This window comes from Schistocerca serialis, chromosome 1, assembly GCF_023864345.2.
Source record: "Schistocerca serialis cubense isolate TAMUIC-IGC-003099 chromosome 1, iqSchSeri2.2, whole genome shotgun sequence".
NCBI lineage: Eukaryota > Metazoa > Arthropoda > Insecta > Orthoptera > Acrididae > Schistocerca > Schistocerca serialis.
This window is the reverse complement of record NC_064638.1, coordinates 312,241,164-312,261,200: the sequence shown is the minus strand read 5'-3', so window position 1 is coordinate 312,261,200 and position 20,037 is coordinate 312,241,164. Positions and strand designations below refer to the sequence as shown.

The 20,037-nt window shown below is 41.3% G+C and overlaps 1 protein-coding gene across 1 annotated transcript; it reads left to right on the top strand.

The window, feature by feature from the left end:
• Positions 1-95: 95 nt before the first annotated feature.
• On the top strand, positions 96-19,091 carry LOC126469606 (importin subunit alpha). The gene is made up of 11 exons (XM_050096732.1): positions 96-246; positions 968-1,045; positions 1,233-1,401; positions 1,478-1,625; positions 1,712-1,967; positions 2,255-2,393; positions 2,467-2,642; positions 2,715-2,897; positions 3,254-3,436; positions 18,424-18,573; positions 18,760-19,091. The coding sequence occupies exons 2-11, from the start codon at positions 977-979 to the stop codon at positions 18,853-18,855; spliced, it is 1,569 nt and encodes a 522-aa protein (XP_049952689.1). The 5' UTR covers positions 96-246; positions 968-976; the 3' UTR covers positions 18,856-19,091.
• Positions 19,092-20,037: the final 946 nt, after the last annotated feature.

Genomic DNA, 20,037 nt, shown 5'->3' with positions numbered 1-20,037 from the left:
CAAAGTATTTCTTTCCATTCCCCCCTCCAACCGTTAAAACTGGCAGAAAACCTGTAACGTTTTTCCACAGTGAACCAATCACGTGAAGGCAGCGATACAACACGTAGCCAATGAGAAGACAAGTCCTCGAACATTTAAACACAAATATCGTTGTGCTCGGTGTCTTGTGCTGTCTTCAAAGAAGTGTGGCGAGAAGATACTTTCGGAAGTAGAGTTGGGAGTTGTGAGCTATCGTCTAAGTGTAAGGTGAGTGTCAGGAATGAATTTTGCGTGTTCAGTAAGCTGTTCGAAGTATTAAGTTTATTTAATGAGTTCTTATACAATAGGAAATGGTTTGATTGCGATTGCATTTCGTTGTATCTCGTATTTATCATTTTTCTTAATTCGTTGGCTGTCAAAATGTGTTCGAAACATTTGTATGTATAAAAGCCTTTTACCCGGTTTGGTAAAACTAAGAGTTGTACACAACTGAGTGCTGACTGCTGGCTACTGCGATTACTAAAGCGTAGTTATATTACCGGTATGTAAACGGACCACATAAATTCTAAATACTTGGCCCTAGTAATTTGAGTTCTCTATTTGCAGTTAAAAATTGTTCCGTGTACTTCACTGATCTAGGAAATGAGAACGGAAAGAGATATGTCAGCCTCACATCTCGTTGATAACTCACATATATGTTTAATTTTTAATAGGGGAGTTAGGGACAACTGCTTTGTGTTCACTTATGATTCTTGTGGAATTTCAGTAACGCCTGTTAAATGTCAGTAAACCCTTATCGTTTCTATGTACACACAAATTTGAAAGGATTGAACGTAAGTAACGCTATTAACTTTGTTTTAGCTGTGACACTATACAGGTTTTACAGCGTAGCTACCTATCCTCCATTTCTTTTACTGTTGTGAAACAACACTCAGAGCTTTGGTAGAGATTAAGTAAATTATCTATTAAACTTTTTCACTTATTGCAGGATCTAAACATGCCTACTCAAGAGGATGTTGTGCCAAACAGGCTCACAGCATTCAAAAATAAAGGAAAGAATCTTGAAGTAAGTACACTATAAGCTACCTACATCCTAAACTTAAAAAAAGCATATGTCAGCTGTCTTGTGTGTATTGCCTGTAGAAAGGCGTTGTTATACATTAGCAAAACCTTACTGTGAGATGATCCATGGGTGAATAAAGATCAGTGTAGTCAGTCTTTTAGTGCTGTTCTGACTTAAATTGAACTTCTAGGAAATGCGTCGGAGGAGGAGTGAAGTTAGAGTGGAGCTTCGTAAGGCCCATAAAGATGATCAGTTGCTTAAGAGGAGAAATATTGCGGACTTCGAAGAACCTAGTTCACCTCTACAAGACAATAATATTCAAATGCCACAGACTATACCAGTGGATGAAATAATAGCAGGTAAGTTTAGCTAGATTTTGCAGTTTTTTTCTGCAAATTCTTAAATAAATTTTCTACTTGAGATTTTGTATTCCAGGAATGTCGAGCAGTGATCCAGATGCACAGTTCCAAGCAACACAAGCTGCCAGAAAAACATTGAGCAGAGAGAGAAATCCACCAATTGATGTCATGATTGAATGTGGCATTGTTCCAAGATGTGTAGAGTTTTTGTCATATCACCACAAGTAAGAAACTTGATTATAGCAATCAGATGTTGGAAAAAATATGAATAAGTTATTAATTTTGGGTATATTTTTTTTTTTTTTTACAGCCCATCACTCCAGTTCGAAGCCTCTTGGGCTCTAACAAACATTGCCTCTGGAAACTCTGAACAGACCTATGCTGTTATTAAAAGTGGTGCTGTTCCCAAATTGGTTGCTCTGTTATCTTCGCCATCTGCTCATGTTGCAGAACAGGCTGTGTGGGCATTAGGAAATATTGCTGGTGATGGACCAGTGGCAAGAGATCTGGTTATAAATAATGGAGCAGTGCCCGCATTGCTTGAACTTATAAGACCAGAGACTGCAGTAAGATTGTCCTTTTTTTTCCAGTTTTGTGGATTTTCACTTAAAACGCTTCCTGTAGACTCTTTTTTTCTAAAAAAAAGAGTAGTCTTTTAGTCTATCAACTCTGTAGCAGTGCTCATATTCTAAGTAACAGCAGTTTAAATTTTGATATTAATGTGTTGTTCTAAATCAACAGTAATTTTTCTTTTTGGATCTCCTTTAATAGCACTAGCCTGTAAAGCCAAAAATGTATTTGGCTTTGATTCTGAAGCCATTCCTAATTTAACTGATGCAAATTTATATTGCAGGTAACATTCTTAAGGAACATAGTTTGGACTCTTTCAAACCTTTGTCGAAACAAAAATCCACCTCCACCATTTGAAAGTATCAAAATGTGTCTTCCTGCCTTAAACAAGTTGTTGAACTATGGCGACAGTGATGTGTTGGGTAAGTCTGAAATTATATTTAAATTGGTGAGTTTAGGTTAGCACAGAATGTCACTGTGAAATGGTTGTTTCAGCGGATACATGTTGGGCCTTGTCATACTTAACTGATGGCACGAATGACAAAATCCAAGCAGTAGTTGACATTGGTGTTGTCCCAAGGTTGGTGGAACTCCTTTCCTTTAATGAAGTATCTGTCCTCACACCAGCTTTGCGTGCTGTTGGTAACATTGTTACAGGAAATGATACACAGGTAAGTGCAATTCTTTGGTCGTAGAAAATGTTCAGGGGCATTCATAAATGTAATGAATCTTAATTATTGCAGACTGATGCAGTTATCAATGCAGGTGGTCTGAAGTATTTAGGTCAACTGTTAGATCACCCACGGCTTAATATAATGAAAGAGGCAGCTTGGACTGTGTCAAATATAACAGCTGGCAATGTTGACCAAATACAGGAAGTCGTGAAAGCTGGTCTTGTTGAACCATTGATAGCAGTTTTGACAAAAGTAAGCTTTCATTCCCTCAATATAACAAGCTAAGTAATTAACAGTTGTCACTTTTAACAATTGTGTGCAGTGATTGTCATGTATAATTGGATTTCTTCACTAGGATAGTACAGCATTAGAGCGATTTTTAATTTGTGAAGAATAAAACCTATTATGGTTACGAAGATTCCCTTAACTTGTTGCTTAGTTTTAACTTTTGAAAAGTTGTGGTTATATGTAAATCCTTCCCAAGCTTCCTAATTCTTAAATGTTGCCTAGTCCCTATTTTTCCATTAGGCACTTCAATTTAAAAATATACTATAGATCTTAAATGTTTCTTAGATGAACATTGAAAACACTGTTAATTTTACACCCAGGGAGATTTCAAATCTCAAAAGGAAGCAGCTTGGGCTGTCACAAACTTCACTTCAGGAGGGTCTGCAGACCAGATAGTACACCTTGTTCGATGTGGAGTGTTGAAGCCATTCTGTGACCTACTTGACAGCAAAGATTGGAAAACTGTATCTGTGGTACTAGATGGGTTGGGAAACATCTTACAGGTAATTTTATTTACTTTCAGTTGCTTATTTTGTGTAGTTTGTCAAAAAGATGATTATCTTGAGATGTGATTTCTAATTTCTCCTGGGAAAAAAATTGTCTCAAGTCAGTAATTTCAGAATACTCCCTCATTCTAGAAAATAAGATACTTTTGTCTATTTCCATAAGATTGGCGGTGCTAGGCTGTGAGCTATAGCTAAAGTAAGATTTCTTTGCAGCATATGTGCTAAGCATTGAAATTGAAACTGCATGTACATTTTTGTCTGTGTACCTATATGGATTAACTGCAAAACTGGGTTAGAGGACAGTGCTCATCATGAATTGATGTTCACCAGTCATAGTAGAAAATTGAATTTCTTTGGAAAAAAGCTTGAAGCCTTCGACAATCTTGCCAAACATTAAAAGGGGTCAGGGCAAGGGTAGATAAAATTTAAATGTCCGTACATTTCGGATGTATGTGAGGAATAGCAACCAATTGTGAATAAATTCTTGTTGAATAGTCTTACTTTCTAATTCTAAAACTTGAATAAACTGGCACTCAAATGTGCAGTTAATGAGTCTTGCACGAGTCGTAAGTTGCTTAAACAGTGTTGATGTGCCTTACTTTCAAAGATAAGACTGCATTCTCAAAGCAGTCCAGCTCTTGTGAGAGACTGTTGCATGGAGGTGATCCACACATTTACCTCAAAGCAGCAGTTAATTTGGTTAGGTTGTAAATAATTTGGGTGCTTTTAGTAGAAACTTTACTTTGGGGGGGGGGGGGGGGTGTTATTGTTAAATAACTATGTAAATAGAATCCATCAGTTTAGTTTCAGGATAATTAAAACTGCAGAGTATTGCAGACTGGCAAGAATGTCAAGTAATATGTACCATAACCTTAACTAATAATCTGATAGTTTCAGTTGATGTTTAAAGGGTTGTCAGTGTTATCTGCGTATAAGTTATTGATTACTATTAGAAACTAAAACTGCTCCAGAAATTATTTGAAATACTGCCACAGAACTATTAAAAGTAAACTTGCTTTTGCAAGTTTGAACTAACATGAGCTGAATACTGTAGCTGAAATTGGAAGTGCTATTTCTGGTGCTGTTCACTTAGTGCAGCTTAGCTGGTAGCTATTTCTGTAGACGTATGAAAATACTTGTCTCAAATACCTATGCTCGTGAAACATTGTCTGCTGCTACTACCACTAGTCCGGCACATGCATACCAACTTTCAGGTACGTGTAATGAACAAATGGTTGGTCCCTCTGCCCTATTCAGTTATGTGGTCAGGTCTGAGAATTTGAAAACTGTAGTACTCACTACAGTAAACAGATGGTGCTACCCACTATTTGGCAGTGCTGGTATCAGATAAGCAGTTATTAAAATAGATGCTACTTCTCAGTAACCAGTTATCTCTATCAGTTTTTGCCCCTTTGGTTGCATGGTATATTGTAATACAAATTAGGCAGGATATAAAGGCTATAGTTAATTTTCAAATTGTGTGGAGCAAGAGTGAAGAATTCATTTAATTTTAGGTGTCCTTCAGTAGGCGAATCTTGTGCTCTACAAGCAACATTGACAGCATAAGCTAGAGCTGGACGTGTGCCCAGTATTAAATTTGAGTCTGCCTATAATTTCTCGGTAAGTGTCGGTATCAGTAGCTGGTGATGAATTATCGGGTATCCATCCAGGCTCAATTGGTAATGATATTGGCTTTGCATCAGTTATATACCACGCTAACTCTTTTTCGCATATGCAGTCTGATTACAGGCTCAATTGGTAATGATATTGGCTTTGCATCAGTTATATACCACACTAACTCTTTTTCGCATATGCAGTCTGATTAATCTTCATACAATCATTAAATCTTTGGACTTGCAAGCCAAGATAACAATCCACTTCACCTACTACTTTATCAAACTCCTGTAATTGTTTAGTGTAATTATAAACTTTCACCAGGTCCCATTATCAATCCATCATCCACATGAAATAAGATTAAATTTTGCGTTAAAATACATAAAAGGATCAGCACTACACTCCAGAAAATTTGATTTCTTAAGGTATAGCTTTAAACACTCTTAACATTATGCTGTTTGCTTCAGTCCATACAAGCTTTGAAGCAATCTGCAAACACGGTCTGTGCCATCATCATAACCTTGTGGTTGTTCCATGTAAATTTCTTCCTCCAGTTTACGATTAAAGAATGCTGTATTAATGTTAATCTTCCCCCCAATCTCTTTGAACAGCAACACACAAGAGGACTCGGTTTCAAACCTAACCACAGGACTGAAATTTTCAGAAAAATAAAGCCCTGGCCTTTGACTAAATCCTCTTGCAACTAGCCTTGCTTTGTACCGTACCATGTCATTGTTATTAGAAAATTTAATTGCAAACAACCATAGATTTCCAATAGCCTTCCTTCCAGCTAGTAAATCAACTAACTTCCAAGTACCAGCCTTTTGATGTGAGTCCATTTCTTCATCCATTGCAGCTTTCCAATTTTTTTACATCTGAGGATTTCACTGCTTCATCGTAGTTCCTTGGAACTTCTCTCAGCATCATCTTGGGTTGCTCAGGTTCACCTAGGTAATGTGTCGGCCTTCTAATTGTTTGTCCCATAAAACTCTATGACCATCTGCATTTTCAGTTGCTTCTACGTGATCTTGATGATTCAGTCAGGGGCTCAGCATTCATTTGCTGGGTACGGGTTTGTCGGCCCTGGGGTTCTGAGCTGGTGACTGATAAGTGCCGCCAGTCCCCTGTCACTGTAAGCTCTGGGCATACTTAGGTAATGGGATCTTGCTTGGCTTGACCACCCAGATTGTGAGGATGGAATAAACCTCTATAAACAACCCTTCAATCTCAGCATGCTGCACGCTGATAAGCATGGCTGTTGAGGTGGAACAGTTGTTAGCGGGCAACCTCTGGGAAACCTGCTGCACCTCAGTTGTATAAGGCTTACCTAGCCACGCGAGGCTCTGTCTAGGTGGACTTCTAGTTCCCTAGCTGCTCATGGGACAGAGAAGAATCCTTCAAAATCCTCTTTTTCGTCCTCCCAGCAGAAAGGGTGGGCCGCTGGAAGGTTCTAACACCCAGTCTCTGAAGAGGGCTCGTGCAGTCAGTCCCCCTGACTCAGGCACATCTTTAACAAGTAAAGTCTTTAGTAACAGAATGCATTCTGGTAATCAGAATGTGTTTCTTATTGTGAAATGGAAGGAGGGTAGTTTTGAGAAGGTTTCACCCTTCTATATACAAAAGGTTTTGGAGGGCATCTGTGGCTCTTTAAAATCAGTGAAGTGTTTGCGTAATGGGACCTTGCTAGTGGAAACTTAAACTTCCCAGCAAGCAACTAACCTCAAAGCTGCTAAATGGCTTGGGGAGTATGCCATAGACACTGAATTGCACAGCACCTTGAATTATACCAAAGGTGTTGTGACATGCCGGGATCTAGTCGACATTCCCAAGGAAGAACTGCAACAGGAGTGGACTCCGGAAGGTATTGTTGATGTCAAACATATCATGAGGAGAGTTGATGGCAGTCTTGTCAAATCCGAATCAGTTATTCTGACTTTGAGTAGCACTAAACTTCCTGAACATGTTAAAGCTGGCTTCCTTCGCCTTAGTGTGTGGCCTTATTTCCCAACCCCAATGCACTGTTTCGAATGCCAGTGTTTTGGGCATACCACATTAGGGTGTAAAGGCGAAGGGATTTGTAGCAACTGTGGTAAAGCTGCCCATGAAGGAGTTGGTTGCTTGTATCTGGCCAAATGTATAAATTGCTCTGGAAACCACCCTGTTTGGAGTAGGGACTGCCTAATATTTTTGGAAGAACGCAAAGTCCAGGTATTAAAAACAACTAAGGGTATCCCCTATGTTGAGGCCAAAAAGATCTAAAATTCTATGCAACCTCGCACATTTGCTATGTCTTTTGCATCCATGGTTCAGAAGCCTAGTCCAAAAACCGATGCCTCAACGCAGACAGGTGGTGAGTGGCACTAACACTTGCAGATGTCAGTGCACTTGCAACACAGCCAGTGTTTGAGCCTGTAGCCCCTACTCGAACGGCAGAGAAAGGCACAGTGGTGAACTTGGGCCAGCCCCTGGCGCCTCAAACAGCTGATGCTGTTTCGAAGCCCAGTACAGCCATTACCACTCCCATGTTGGCTCCCCCAAAGCCCACCAAACTGCAGAAAGCTCCTGTACAGCAGCAACAGCAGGTCAAATCCCGTGGTAAACCGTCTGAACATACAGATGTTTTACGTGAGGCTTCATCTGACTTTTCCCCAGAGTTGATGGAATACGACGTATGTGTGGGGCAATCATCTCGTCCCAAGCCCGTCCCTCCACCTGCTGCAGTCTCCCCACCCCATCAGAGACAGGATGAAGTGCTACCCCCATTATAGATGGCTCCCATACTTCAGTGGAACTTGCAAGGGTTCAGGACGCATGTGGAGGAACTTCGTCTACTCTCTCAGGGTAGACCACTATGTCTCCAGGAGACTTATTTCCATCCATCATACTCCCCTGAGCTACGAGGCTGTACACTCCACAAAAAGGACGACCTGTGTGGAGAGAGCTAGAGGTGGTGTAGGTATTTTCGTCAGGACGGACTACCACTTCTCGTCTCTCTCGCTTACAACTACTTTACAGGCCATCGCTGTGTCCGTGCACGTGCATCATCCATTGACTGTATATTCGCTTTACTTACCCCCACATGATGCAATTGATAAAGCGGCCCTCACCGACATTCTTACACAGCTCCCCAGACATTCATTATTTGTGGTGATTTTAATGCCCACAATGAGCTTCGGGGCTCTGCAATTACCTGCCCCAGGGGTCGAGCAATTGAGGCTTCTCCTATCAGCTTGTGCCTACTTCCTCAATGGAGGACAGAGCACTCATTTCTCCTCAGCAAGTGGGTCGTTCTCTGCCATTGATCTCTAGCTTTGCTCTCCAGCTCTTGCCGCCAGTGCTCACTGGGAAGTGGTTGCTGACTTGCATGGCAGTGATCATTTCCCAATCGGGATTCACCTGCCAGATGGCGTGGGCCCCGAAAGGAGACCACCAAGATGGGTGCTCAGTGGAGCCGATTGGAAACTTTATAGCCAGTTGGTCCAGTTCGAACACCGTGCGAATGTTGAGGTGTGGGTGGCTCATATTATCAAAACGGTCCACCACGCTGCTGCACCATCCAGTCCACAGGCCATCGGAAGAGGCAGCCTGTCCCTTGGTGGAGTGCCAAATGCCGCTCTGCAATCAGGACCAGGCATGCGGCTCTGCGTCGGTTCCAGTGTCGGCCAACTGCTGAGAATCTTGCAGCCTTTCGGGTGGCGAGGGCAAGGTGTCGCCGCGTTATTAGTGAGAGCAAGAAGGGGTCATGGCAACGGTTCCTGAACACCATTAATCGTTCCACCTAAAGTTCCATTGTGTGGGAGACCAGCAGGAGAATTTCTGGCAGATCGAAGGAGGTGCCCCATGGCTTCTGTAATGAATAACGGCACTCTCCACACGGATCCGCAGGACATTGCCCAGACTATGGCAGTGTATTTTGCCACAGTTACTGCAACAAGCAGTCAGGATCCAGGTTTCCAGCACCATAGAGTTGTTGCTGAGAGGTGTAGTCTGGACTTCCAGTCCACTCTCGTGAATTTTACAACTGCCCATTTTCTATGTGGGAGCAGGATTTTGCATTGTCTGCAGCCCATGACACATCCCCTGGTCATGACAGGATCCATTACAATATGCTATGGCATCTCACAAGGCACAACAAAGAAATCCTACTCCGACTTTTGGACGTCAGATCACTTTCCTGACTTGTGGCGTTAGGCAGTTTTAATTCCTTTTTTAAAACCTGGGAAAGACTGCATGAGCCTGAGTAGCTACCATAGTGTTGTCCTCACTAGTTGCATGGGAAAGACTTTTGAGTGTACGGTCAACCGCTGCTTTGTCTGGATGTTAGAATCCCGGCAACTCCTTTGTCGCTTTTAGTGGGTTCAGGAGGTTTCGTTCCACCTTCGATAACCTTGCCCTCCTGGAGACAGCTAAACAACAAGCTTTCCTATGCCGTCATCACCTTCTAGGTGTATTTTCTTATATCGAGAAGGCCTACGATACCACTTGGAGGCGTCTCATCCTGGAGCAGCTTCATGAATGGGGTTTTCGTGGTTCTTCCTCTTTTTATTCAGTCTTTCCTCTCACCGAATTGGTGACATCCTGTCTGATCGCTTTGAGCAGGAGAACAGTGTCCTTCAGGGTAGCGTTTTAAGTGTGACTCTTTGCCATCGCTATTAATAGTATTACCTCCTGTCCAATGTTCGTTGTTTGTGGATGATGTCTTTTTGTTTTGCTCTTCTTCAAGCCTTGCAATGACAACATGTCAGTTGCAATTTACTCTTAGACGTTTGGATGACTGGGCGCAGAAGAGTGGTTTTAAGTTTCCCACCGAGAAGTCCGTATGTGTTCTTTTTCACCATTCTCGTTCGATTTTTAACCTTTCCTGAGTTGAGGATGAGGGACACTAACCTTACTTCTAAAGACATGGTGAGATTTCTGGGGCTCATTTTTGACTCGAAGCTTATGTGGTTACCTCATCTTAGAGACCTGAGACGGTCACTTAAGGCTTTAGGTATTTTAAAATGTCTCAGCCACAGTACATGGGGAGCTGACAGGACTTGTCTGCTCCAGTTTTACAGGCTCGATTATGGATGCACGGTGTATGGGCCTGCGAGGCCTTCTTACTTAAAGATGTTGGATGTTGTGCACCCTGAAGGGCTTTAGTCGGCCACTGGGGCATTCAGAACTAGCCCCATACCAAGCCTCTGTGCAGAGGCTGGTGAACCGCTACTTCATATGCGGCAACAGCTACTTAGTGTGCCAGACGTATAAAACTTTGTCCACACCATACCGTTGCTCAGCCTCCTCTGGCACAGCTATTTCATTACTGGCAATGTGAGACGCAACCCTATGGGATTCGCTCACAGGATTGCCTCTGAGATGTCTGTGGCTGGTCTTCATGTTTTATGTCACGGTTGGCGTAGATTTCCACCTTGACTCCTCTGGAGACCCAGACTTATTTTAGATTTGCCTAATTTTAAGAAAGATAGCGCACCAGATTTTACATTCCAATCTGATTTTCAACATTTTAGATGTGCATCATGGTTTCACCATCGTTTACACTGATGGCTCCGTCGCCTCCCTCTTTTTATTCGTTCCTTTTTAATGGATCGACAGTTCAGGGTACGTGTGGGTTCTGTCCTGTCAGACACCTTTCACCAGGAGAATGGGGTGCCACAGGGCTCAGTTTTGAGAGTCGCTCTCTTCGCCATAGCGATCAATCCAATAATGGATTGCCTCCCAGCTGATGTATCAGGCTCCCTTTTCGTAGACGATTTTACCATCTATTGCTGCGTGCAGCATACGTGTTTCCTGGAGCGCTGTCTTCAGCGTTCTCTTGACCGTCTTTACTCCTGGAGTGTCGCCAATGGCTTCCGTTTCTCTGCCGAGAAGACGGTCTGTATTAACTTCTGGCGCTACAGAGTTTCTCCCACCGTCCTTACGACTCGGTCCCGTTGCTCTCCCATTCGTGGAGACAACAAAATTTTTTAGGTCTCACATTTGACAGGAAACTTAGTTGGTCTCCATATGTGTCATATTTGGCTGCCCGTTGTACCCGTTCCCTAAATGTCCTCCGTGTTCTCAGTGGTATGTCGTGGGGAGCGGATCGAACCGTCCTGCTTCGTCTATATCGGTCGATCGTCCGCTCCAAGCTGGATTATGGGAGCTTCGTATACTCCTCTGCCCGGCCATCCATCTTACGCCGCCTCAACTCCATACAACATCGGGGTTTACGACTTGCGATCGGAGCGTTTTATACTAGTCCCGTCGAGAGTCTTCATGCTGACGCTGGTGAGTTGCCACTCACCTACCGGCGCGATATACTGCTTTGTCGGTATGCCTGTCGGCTACTGGCAATGCCCAACCACCCGTCTTATCGTTCCTTTTTTGATGACTCTCTCGACAGTCAATACGGGTTGTATGTCTCTGCCCTGCTACCCCCTGGAGTTCGCTTTTGTCGCCTCCTTCAACACCTTAATTTTTCACTCCCTGCAACCTTTCGAGTGGGCGAGAGGCACACGCCACCTTGGCTCCAGGCTCACGTTCGCGTCCACCTTGACCTCTGCTCGCTCCCGAAGGAGGTTACCCCCGGTTCAGTCTACCACTCCCGTTTTATCGAACTTCGTTCGAAGTTCATTAATATGACCTTCATTTATACAGATGGCTCTAAGACCAATGACGGGGTTGGATGTTCCTTTATTGTCGGGGCACAAAGTTTCAAATACCGGCTCCATGGCCTTTGTTCGGTCTTCACAGCTGAGCTCTTTGCCCCCTACCAGGCTGTCCTTTACATCTGCCGCCACCGACATTCTGCATATGTCATCTGCTCCGATTCCCTGAGCGCTATCCAGAGCCTCAGTGATCCGTACCCGGTTCACCCTTTCGTGCACCGGATCCAACGCTCTCTTCAGCAGCTGGTGGACGTCGGTTCTCCGGTTAGCTTTATGTGGGTTCCTGGCCATGTCGGTATCCGTGGGAACGTAGCTGCAGATGCCGCGGCCAAGGCTGCGGTCCTCCAGCCTCGGACAGCATCTTGTTGTGTCCCTTCGTCAGATTGTAGCAGGGTCATTTGCCGGCGCATTTTATCGCAGTGGCATGCCGATTGGGCTGCACTTACAGACAACAAACTTCGGGCCCTGAAACCTCTTCCCGTGGCTTGGACGTCCTCCTCACGCCCTTCTCGGCGGGAGGAGGTCGTTTTGGCCCGGTTACGAATTGGCCACTGCCGGTTCAGCCATCGCCATCTGCTGACGGCTGCGCCGGCGCCGTTCTGCCCCTGTGGGCAATTGCTGACGGTCTGCCATATTTTAACGGTCTGTCCAGATTTTAACACCCTGCGTCTTGATCTTGGCCTGCCATGTACTGTAGAAGCCATTTTAGCGGATGACCCACGAGCAGCTGCTCGCGTTCTTCATTTTATCAATTTGACAACCCTCTCAAAGGACATTTGATCCTGCTGTTTTCCTTTTTTAATCCTATGCCTGTCCGTCTGTCTTTTATCATGTTTTCCGTTTCGTTGCTGTTTTAAACTTGTGACTCGCGGTGCATTCCTCACGTAGTCTGGGCGCTAATGACCGTTGAAGTTGTGCGCCCTAAAACCACCAAAAAAAAACTGATGGCTCCAAACAGGAGAATTTCCTTGGCTGTTATGTAGTGTTCCCTCATGTTACCTGGCTTCACCTCCCTGATGACTATACCATTTTCGCAGTGGAGCTCCATGCGTTCCTGAAGGCACTGTAGCAGATGAATTGTGTTCGAGGCAGTCGATTTCTTCTCTGCTCAGATTCTTAGTGCCTTACAATCACTGCAGAATCTGTACCCAACTGAGATGGTTCAGCCGATACATGACAAACTGTACTTGCTCCAACTGGGTGCCTGGTCATGTAGGAATATGGGGCAATGAACAGGCTGATCAGGCGGCCAAGGAGGCCTGCAAAGAGTGGGATGTGGTCCTGTGTCCTATTCCCTTGCAGTCTGTCATCTCTGCACTCCACAGGAAGTGCATAGAGTTGTGGGAAGAAGAATGGCTGGCGGTGACGGCCAATAAACTGGGTTGGTGAAGTCAACAACTCTGCTGTGGCGTTCCTCCTGCCGGTTGCTCAGGCAGGAAGAAGTGACCCTCACACGTCTTCGTATCGGGCACTGTTCTCACACATAGCTTTTGTGATGTTTGTGGTGTGCACATCTCTGTCCGGCACATTTTAACAGTGTATTTTATACCGTGATGCAAGGACAGAAACACAAGTTGATGGGATCTGCCTTGCGTTTTAGCTAACATTGAGATGTGTGTGTCTAGGGTTTTAAAGTTTTGTGATGTGTCTGGGCTCTGGCCTAAACTTTTAGGCTGGAGGTTTTAGTGTATTGCAGGGTAGCTGACTCCTCCCTTTTTTTCCTTGCGATCGGCCAGCCACTTCCATCTGCTATATTGTTTTAGCTCCCTCTACCACTTTCTTCCTGTGTTGTCCATGTTTTACTGCAGACGACCTGCTTTGTCCCATGCTTCGGTATGGGTAGACACATATTTTTTAAAACTTATGTGTGTTTTATGTTCTGTTTTTATCTTGCTGTTCTGAGTATTTTGACACCCATCTCACTCTGCTACTGAGAGGGTGCTGAAGACATTGCTGTCGTGCACCCAAAAAAACTACTACTACTACTACTACTACTACTCAGTCTTGTAATATTTTCTTTTGATATTTCGTCTTCATTAGAATCAGATGTTTCTGTAGTTGATAATGTTAACTAAATTGGTAACATCTCTCTTCAATGATTGCTTCAATATTACATCATTGGATTTTACATCCCGGCTAACAATAACTGAATGCCTATCTGGAGGGTATACACGATAGCCAGTAATCATAACCAACTATATAACATTCGAAAGATTTGGCATCAAACTTTGTTTCTATGCTGGAATCCAGACAAAACATTCTGTCCCAAATACTTTTAGATTAAACTGGCTCTTCCTTTTCAAAAATAATTCTATTGGTGTCTTTCCTTTAACCTACATTGGCCCAATTTGGTTCATGGGAGTAGCTGCAAGTACAACTCCCCATAAAGCTTTCAAACTCCTTGCCACCATCAGTCCACAGTTGTTTAATGGTACATTGAGGTGTCGGTGGTATATCAGATCACATTATGTAGCCTGTGGCCATGGACGCACTAGTGCGTCTCGTTTGTTTCCTGAAAATTGACAGTTTAGAGTACTAAATTTTTATTTTATATTCAAAAATAAAACAAAACATCCTACTGACAAATAACATATTTGTTGAACAAAAAATGTAGTAGAAACAGCATTCAAAAACAAAATCTTGAAACTTCTGAAATAAAATGTATGTAAAATCTCGGAAAAGATACAATCGAGAACTTTACCGATTACACTCAAACAAATTGAATAAATACAAAGTTCAAGAATAGCACCTACACATAACTGTCGGAAAATGAAAGAACAACGAAAGTGCTATTTGCCTTTAGAGGTGGTGAATAACACAAAAATTCAAAAATACCCTGCTTTATTTGGGCAATCTGGTTACTCGTAAAGTGTCTGTTCGTTGTCCTTGGCTCATGCATGATCTGTGTTTTTTCTCGGTGTTTTTGATGTCCCAGTTGATTCTCGTTTTACCACAACAAGGGGGGGTTTCTGACTGGCCATTCTACTTGCTTTTGTGGCAATAGTGCTCTTATAATACTGAGTCTGAGTTCTGGTCATTTTTGTGCCAGAATAATTATAGTGTAGGGCATCTGTGTTTGTCAGCATCATTTCCATAACATAGTGTTTCTTGTACCAGCATATGGTTTTTCGTTCTGAGTGGTAATAGAACATCTGATCGTGCCGATCAACTCCAGACGTTAAATTAATGTAGTTTAAAATGGCCAAGGGCTTGGATTTCTTCTCCTTTTTGTTCTCAACATAAATCATTTCATTTGTAAATGCATTAGAAATGTAGCAAACCTACCTCTTATCATGCCACTTACCTATCATAACTCCTTCTGCAAATCTGGCAATGGCTTCACCTTTTTGTAATTTTGTCTTCTGTATTTCCTTGGGTGTATCCTTCCTATTCCGAGTTCCTGTGCAATGAGTCTTCTTATCCAGGAGCAACTTAGCCAATGTGAAGCTATTATAGTAATTGTCCATGTACACGTGGTGGCCAGCATTCAACTTTTCATCCAGTAAATGAACTTTTTGCAAATGCCCTCTTCCTCCTAGATCGTCCAGCATGCCAGTGTATACCACGAATTTTAGGACCATTCCAGTGGGAGTTGTCAAAATATAGCTTTATGCCATATTTGTGCCTTCTATTTTTGATGTATTGGTGCAAAACTAATCTTCCACACCAAAGGATCATTGATTCGTCCAGTGACAGTTCCCGTCCAGGGCACATCCTTTCACTGAAAAATTGATAATTGGACGTATTTTATACAACCTGTCGGATGGTTTTGGTTTGCCCTGTTTCTGATTTTCAGAAAAATGCAATGCACGTAGTATTAAAAGAAAGATTTCGTGAAATATTATCAGCAGTTCTTTTCATGTGGAAGTTGCAGGACTATTTGAAAAGGACCCTTTATTTCACATCTTTAAATTTCCCATGTGCAGAAAAACTCCAAAGAACACTAAAAATCTTTCCAACAATTTATTCATGATTGTTCTTTGGTTCCCATAGAAAGGAATAATTCAGTTGCGTTTTGATTGGTTCCTTCTACAACTTTCAATAGAAATTCATCCGTCAGCAAAAGACAGAAATAATCTAAGGGAGTGTTTCCTGATGGTTGAATTAGCAGTCCCTCATTAATTTATAAACGGGCAATTTACCATTCCAGCTGGCGTGCTTCCCCATGCAACACTTGTATCAGCTTTGTTACCACTCCTGCCCTTTCCCTGTCACTTGGATTCACAGCCATTTCTACACTCTTTTAAATGATGGTGGCCCTTATTTCCACGTTCGGCAGATTTAGAAATTATCAAAGGCTGCAGACAACACAAGATTTCGTATAAAATTTTTCTCAGTATGTGCTGTGCTTGCAGCACTAGTCATCAGCTTTGCACTCATCTCATGATTATTGTGAATAAATTGCCATGTTTTACTACTGTAAGTTGACTGAAGCAGTCCGGAACATGCAAATTCGTGTTTCTATTCAACATTTGGTGCTAATTTCAAATAGAACAAGGTCAATAAAGTTGCACATTTTCCGAAATTGCTGCTTGAGGTGGCCCAAAATAAATTTACTGCATTCATGCCACCGCAGTTTGTCTTTGATGTTAAACTAGGTGCTAAATATCACTTTTAAGCTTGATTAGCTAACATTTTGTGCTGGATATCTAAATGGTAAAATTTGACAAAGGGTTGGCGTAATTTCTTCAGAATTCCATTAGGAACACATTTCTCTTAGGTGCTTTTTGTATTTTATTGTAAGGCATACTATTTAGCTTCAGATGTTGTAAATCCATATTTGTGTAAATGGATGCAGTAATACATTTTTTAAGGCCATATGAATGGGAAAACTTGTACTGGACCACATTTGCTTTGCTATGAGCAATTTAGAAAAGTTGGTAGTAGTGAATAGAGATATGAAAATCGGTTAATAATTGGAAAGAATCGTTGAGAAAAATTTGAAGGTACAGTGAAACCCCACTTTTACATTTTTCGGAGGACTTAAAAAAAAATGGTGTAAAATGTGGGAATGTTTTAAGCCGTAGAAGTTATGCACGGGATACCCACTTGCATTTTCACACTTTGAGTGATATATGTACATAACTGCCAGAGACTTTTCTATTATCTAATAAAAATAGCAGATGTAACTGGAGCTGATAACTGTCTGGGTAGTAGGAACGTTTGACTCAATTTAATATGTCATAATTGACATTTTTGAAAGCCTGCAGCTGTCATTGGTTATTTAAATTCTGAAATACTGCACTAGTTGTGTTTTTCATTTTTTCATGCCTAGCATAGTGCATTTCTAGAATTTTCTTGTTGTCAAGGGCAAATATGTAGGTAACTATTTTGTTTGCATGTGTTCTGCATCTCATCTGTAGTTGTCTTTTTGAGGTTATTGGGTACTATGCCTCCTCAGTTATATAGAAAACCACACAGTTGGAAATTCACTCTCATTGTTTGTGTAACATCGCAAAAAATACGTATGTAAATACTGCACTTAAAAAAATTCTCGAAACACATTTGGTTCAGTATGAAAAAGTTGTGTAACTACACTGTGTTTATACTAAAAGTAAATACTTGAACAAAGCAAAAGTGAATGGCCACTTATGCTAGTTCACATCGTCAAACACCGAAACACGCTAAATGATTAGACAAAGGTGACACGATCACAATAATCACAAAAATGTTTGTGCAGTAGGGACAGTTCGGAAATGGTTGTTGTGATTGATTATAACATATTTATCTGAGCAAACCTAGTTACTTCCGTCAGGCACGAGGCAAGAGTACAGCTTGGCAGTGGCAGGAGATATGGCACGAATTGTTGTAACTGTTAAACATTTACTGATCAGTTGGTAGGACATGTTCTGAGGCATAAAGGGATGACCAATTTAGTATTGGAGGGCAGTGTGTAGAGTAAAAATCATAGAGGGGCCAAGAAATGAATAATGGGACTAGCTATTACATAGTTTACAAATTGGAATTAAATTCATTTGTTCATAAATTTTCAAAACATAAAATGGAGAAAGTATGTGAATAAATCAAATTAGTGACATGCATTAAAATTAGAAAATATAACCATTGGTAGCTTGTACATTAAAAGGAAAATGGTACACAGTTTGCACTGTCTACACTTACTATAAATGCATGCACATTTATTTACGTATGATCTTAAATCTTGTCTGGAATACTGTTAAAAGTGGAAAAATCAGATCTGAATAATACAGCTCCAGTCACATGTATCTGCAGCTTATGAAATGCGTAAATTGTAAATGGGTAAGCCATCCACAGTTTCATAATTTAAAACTTTACTCAGTCTGTTTACCTACAAGAGTAAGCGTGGTATATCGTACTCCATTAATCCTGTGAGTGGAAATTATCTCGGTTGGTTTAGATAATGTTGGCATGTTTTTCCCCGACATTCATGGCACAAAGAGTAGGTGGTTTAAAAGATATTCTTCTATTCTGACAGTAACTGCAAACTTTTTAATTTCAATATAGCAAATGGGCCTCACATTTGAAAAGAATTATCAAACAACGTCCTTTATGCAGTGGAGATTATTTATGCTACTTACAAAATTCTGCATTAAATTCAGTGAAAATTCTGAGGTTCTTTGCACTGGTCATAACATTATTCCATGTTTTCCTTGATGAACTGAACTAAAATTATGTTCCAGTAGTGAACACTATTATAATGAAGCTATCAGTAACTTGACATTTTTTTCCCTCTAATTGTAGACTGCTGAAAAGATGGGTGAAGTTGAACGTGTTGCTATAATGATTGAAGAATGTGGTGGACTGGATAAATTAGAATCTCTGCAGCAACATGAAACTGAACAAATTTACCAAAAGTCATTGCAGCTGATAGAAACTTACTTCTCCGATGCTGTAAGTAGATAAATTAAATTGCACTCATGTTGTCTTGAATATTGCATTTGGTGGGGTGTGCTAATTGTTAGCTGTAGTATTAGCTTTATATTGGCTGTAGCGTGCAAATAATTGCACGAAATGTTTACTTGCAGTTGCTTAAGAATTTGACTTCCATAGTCCTTCAAAAAAATTTTGTAATTACAGGATGCTGAAGACTCAAACCTGGTGCCTTCAGAAGTAGATGGTCAGTTGGATTTCAACAATTCTGATAAAGTCCCTGAAGGTGGATTCTCCTTCTAAAATTATATGAAGACTGGTTTATACAATTTTTTGTGAAAGCAGTTGTGGGGGTTGTATAAATTGTTATTTAGTAATTTTGTATTGCAATACTGCATTTTTACTTTTTTAACTTTTCGATACATTGACACTTCCTAAATTGTAATTTCTGTGAATTTGATATAGACATTTTTGTATTTCCTTGCCTTCTGTCACTATCTTTTTGTTTTTGTTATAATTAAATAATTATTTTTTAAAAAGCTGTTTGTTTCTTCGGCCTCAAATTCTTTCTCATTGTTTCAAAGGTAACAACTCTCACATTCTTCGCATTTCATAAGCCAACTTTGCTGATCAGTTTAATGAGAAGGCTTTGTTTTGTTGTGTTAAAATTGCATTGAACATGAAAAAATTTGTGTAATAAGGCAAAGTGCAAAGTTTAAAATATGACATTCAGAAGTTTGTTTGGGTGCTACAGTTGATTAACATCAGCTGCTACAAAATGACACTTTTTTTTCCCTGTAACAGTCAAGTATACAAATCTGATAGTCTTAATTTGTCTAAAATTCAGTGAACTACCTTTACCATACATTAACTGGAGTAAACTTTAACATTGTCTTGTTCTTCTGCACTCCAGTTGACCCCTCTTAAGACACAAATGACTGTTCAGTCGGCAACCTTTAGTTTTTGAACTGTTTTGCATTAACTCTTAAGATTTACTGCCATAATTAAAAGCAAATCCTGCCTACCGAAATCACTATACGATTATTGCTGTTGTCATTTTGCTATCAGTCCTCATTACTCCAAATATATTGCCCATTGCTTCCCCATTTTTAGATTTGTTCCCAGTAGGTTGCCTTATCATTAAACAATAATAAATGTGATATTAAAGTTAATTTTTCAATGAAAGGACAATTGCTGTGAGTAAAAATGAAATGTCGTGTGACGAGGGCCTCCCGTCGGGTAGACCATTCGCCTGGTGCAAGTCTTTCGATTTGACGCCACTTCGGCGACTTGCGCGTCGATGGGGATGAAATGATGATGATTAGGACAACACAACACCCAGTCCCTGAGCGGAGAAAATCTCCGACCCATCCGGGAATCGAACCCGGGCCCTTTGGATTGACAGTCTGTCACGCTGACCACTCAGCTACCGGGGGGCGGAGTGAGTCACACTAATTTCCTTAATTTTCACTAAAGTTCCATTGT

Excerpts from the sequence above, each read along its gene's own strand:
- LOC126469606 (XM_050096732.1), top strand. The coding sequence starts at position 977 with ATGCCTACTCAAGAGGATGTTGTGCCAAACAGGCTCACAGCATTCAAA. Across the intron at positions 2,394-2,466 it reads TGGCGACAGTGATGTGTTGG|CGGATACATGTTGGGCCTTG; the intron begins GTAAGTCTGAAA and ends TGGTTGTTTCAG. Across the intron at positions 3,437-18,423 it reads GGTTGGGAAACATCTTACAG|ACTGCTGAAAAGATGGGTGA; the intron begins GTAATTTTATTT and ends CTCTAATTGTAG.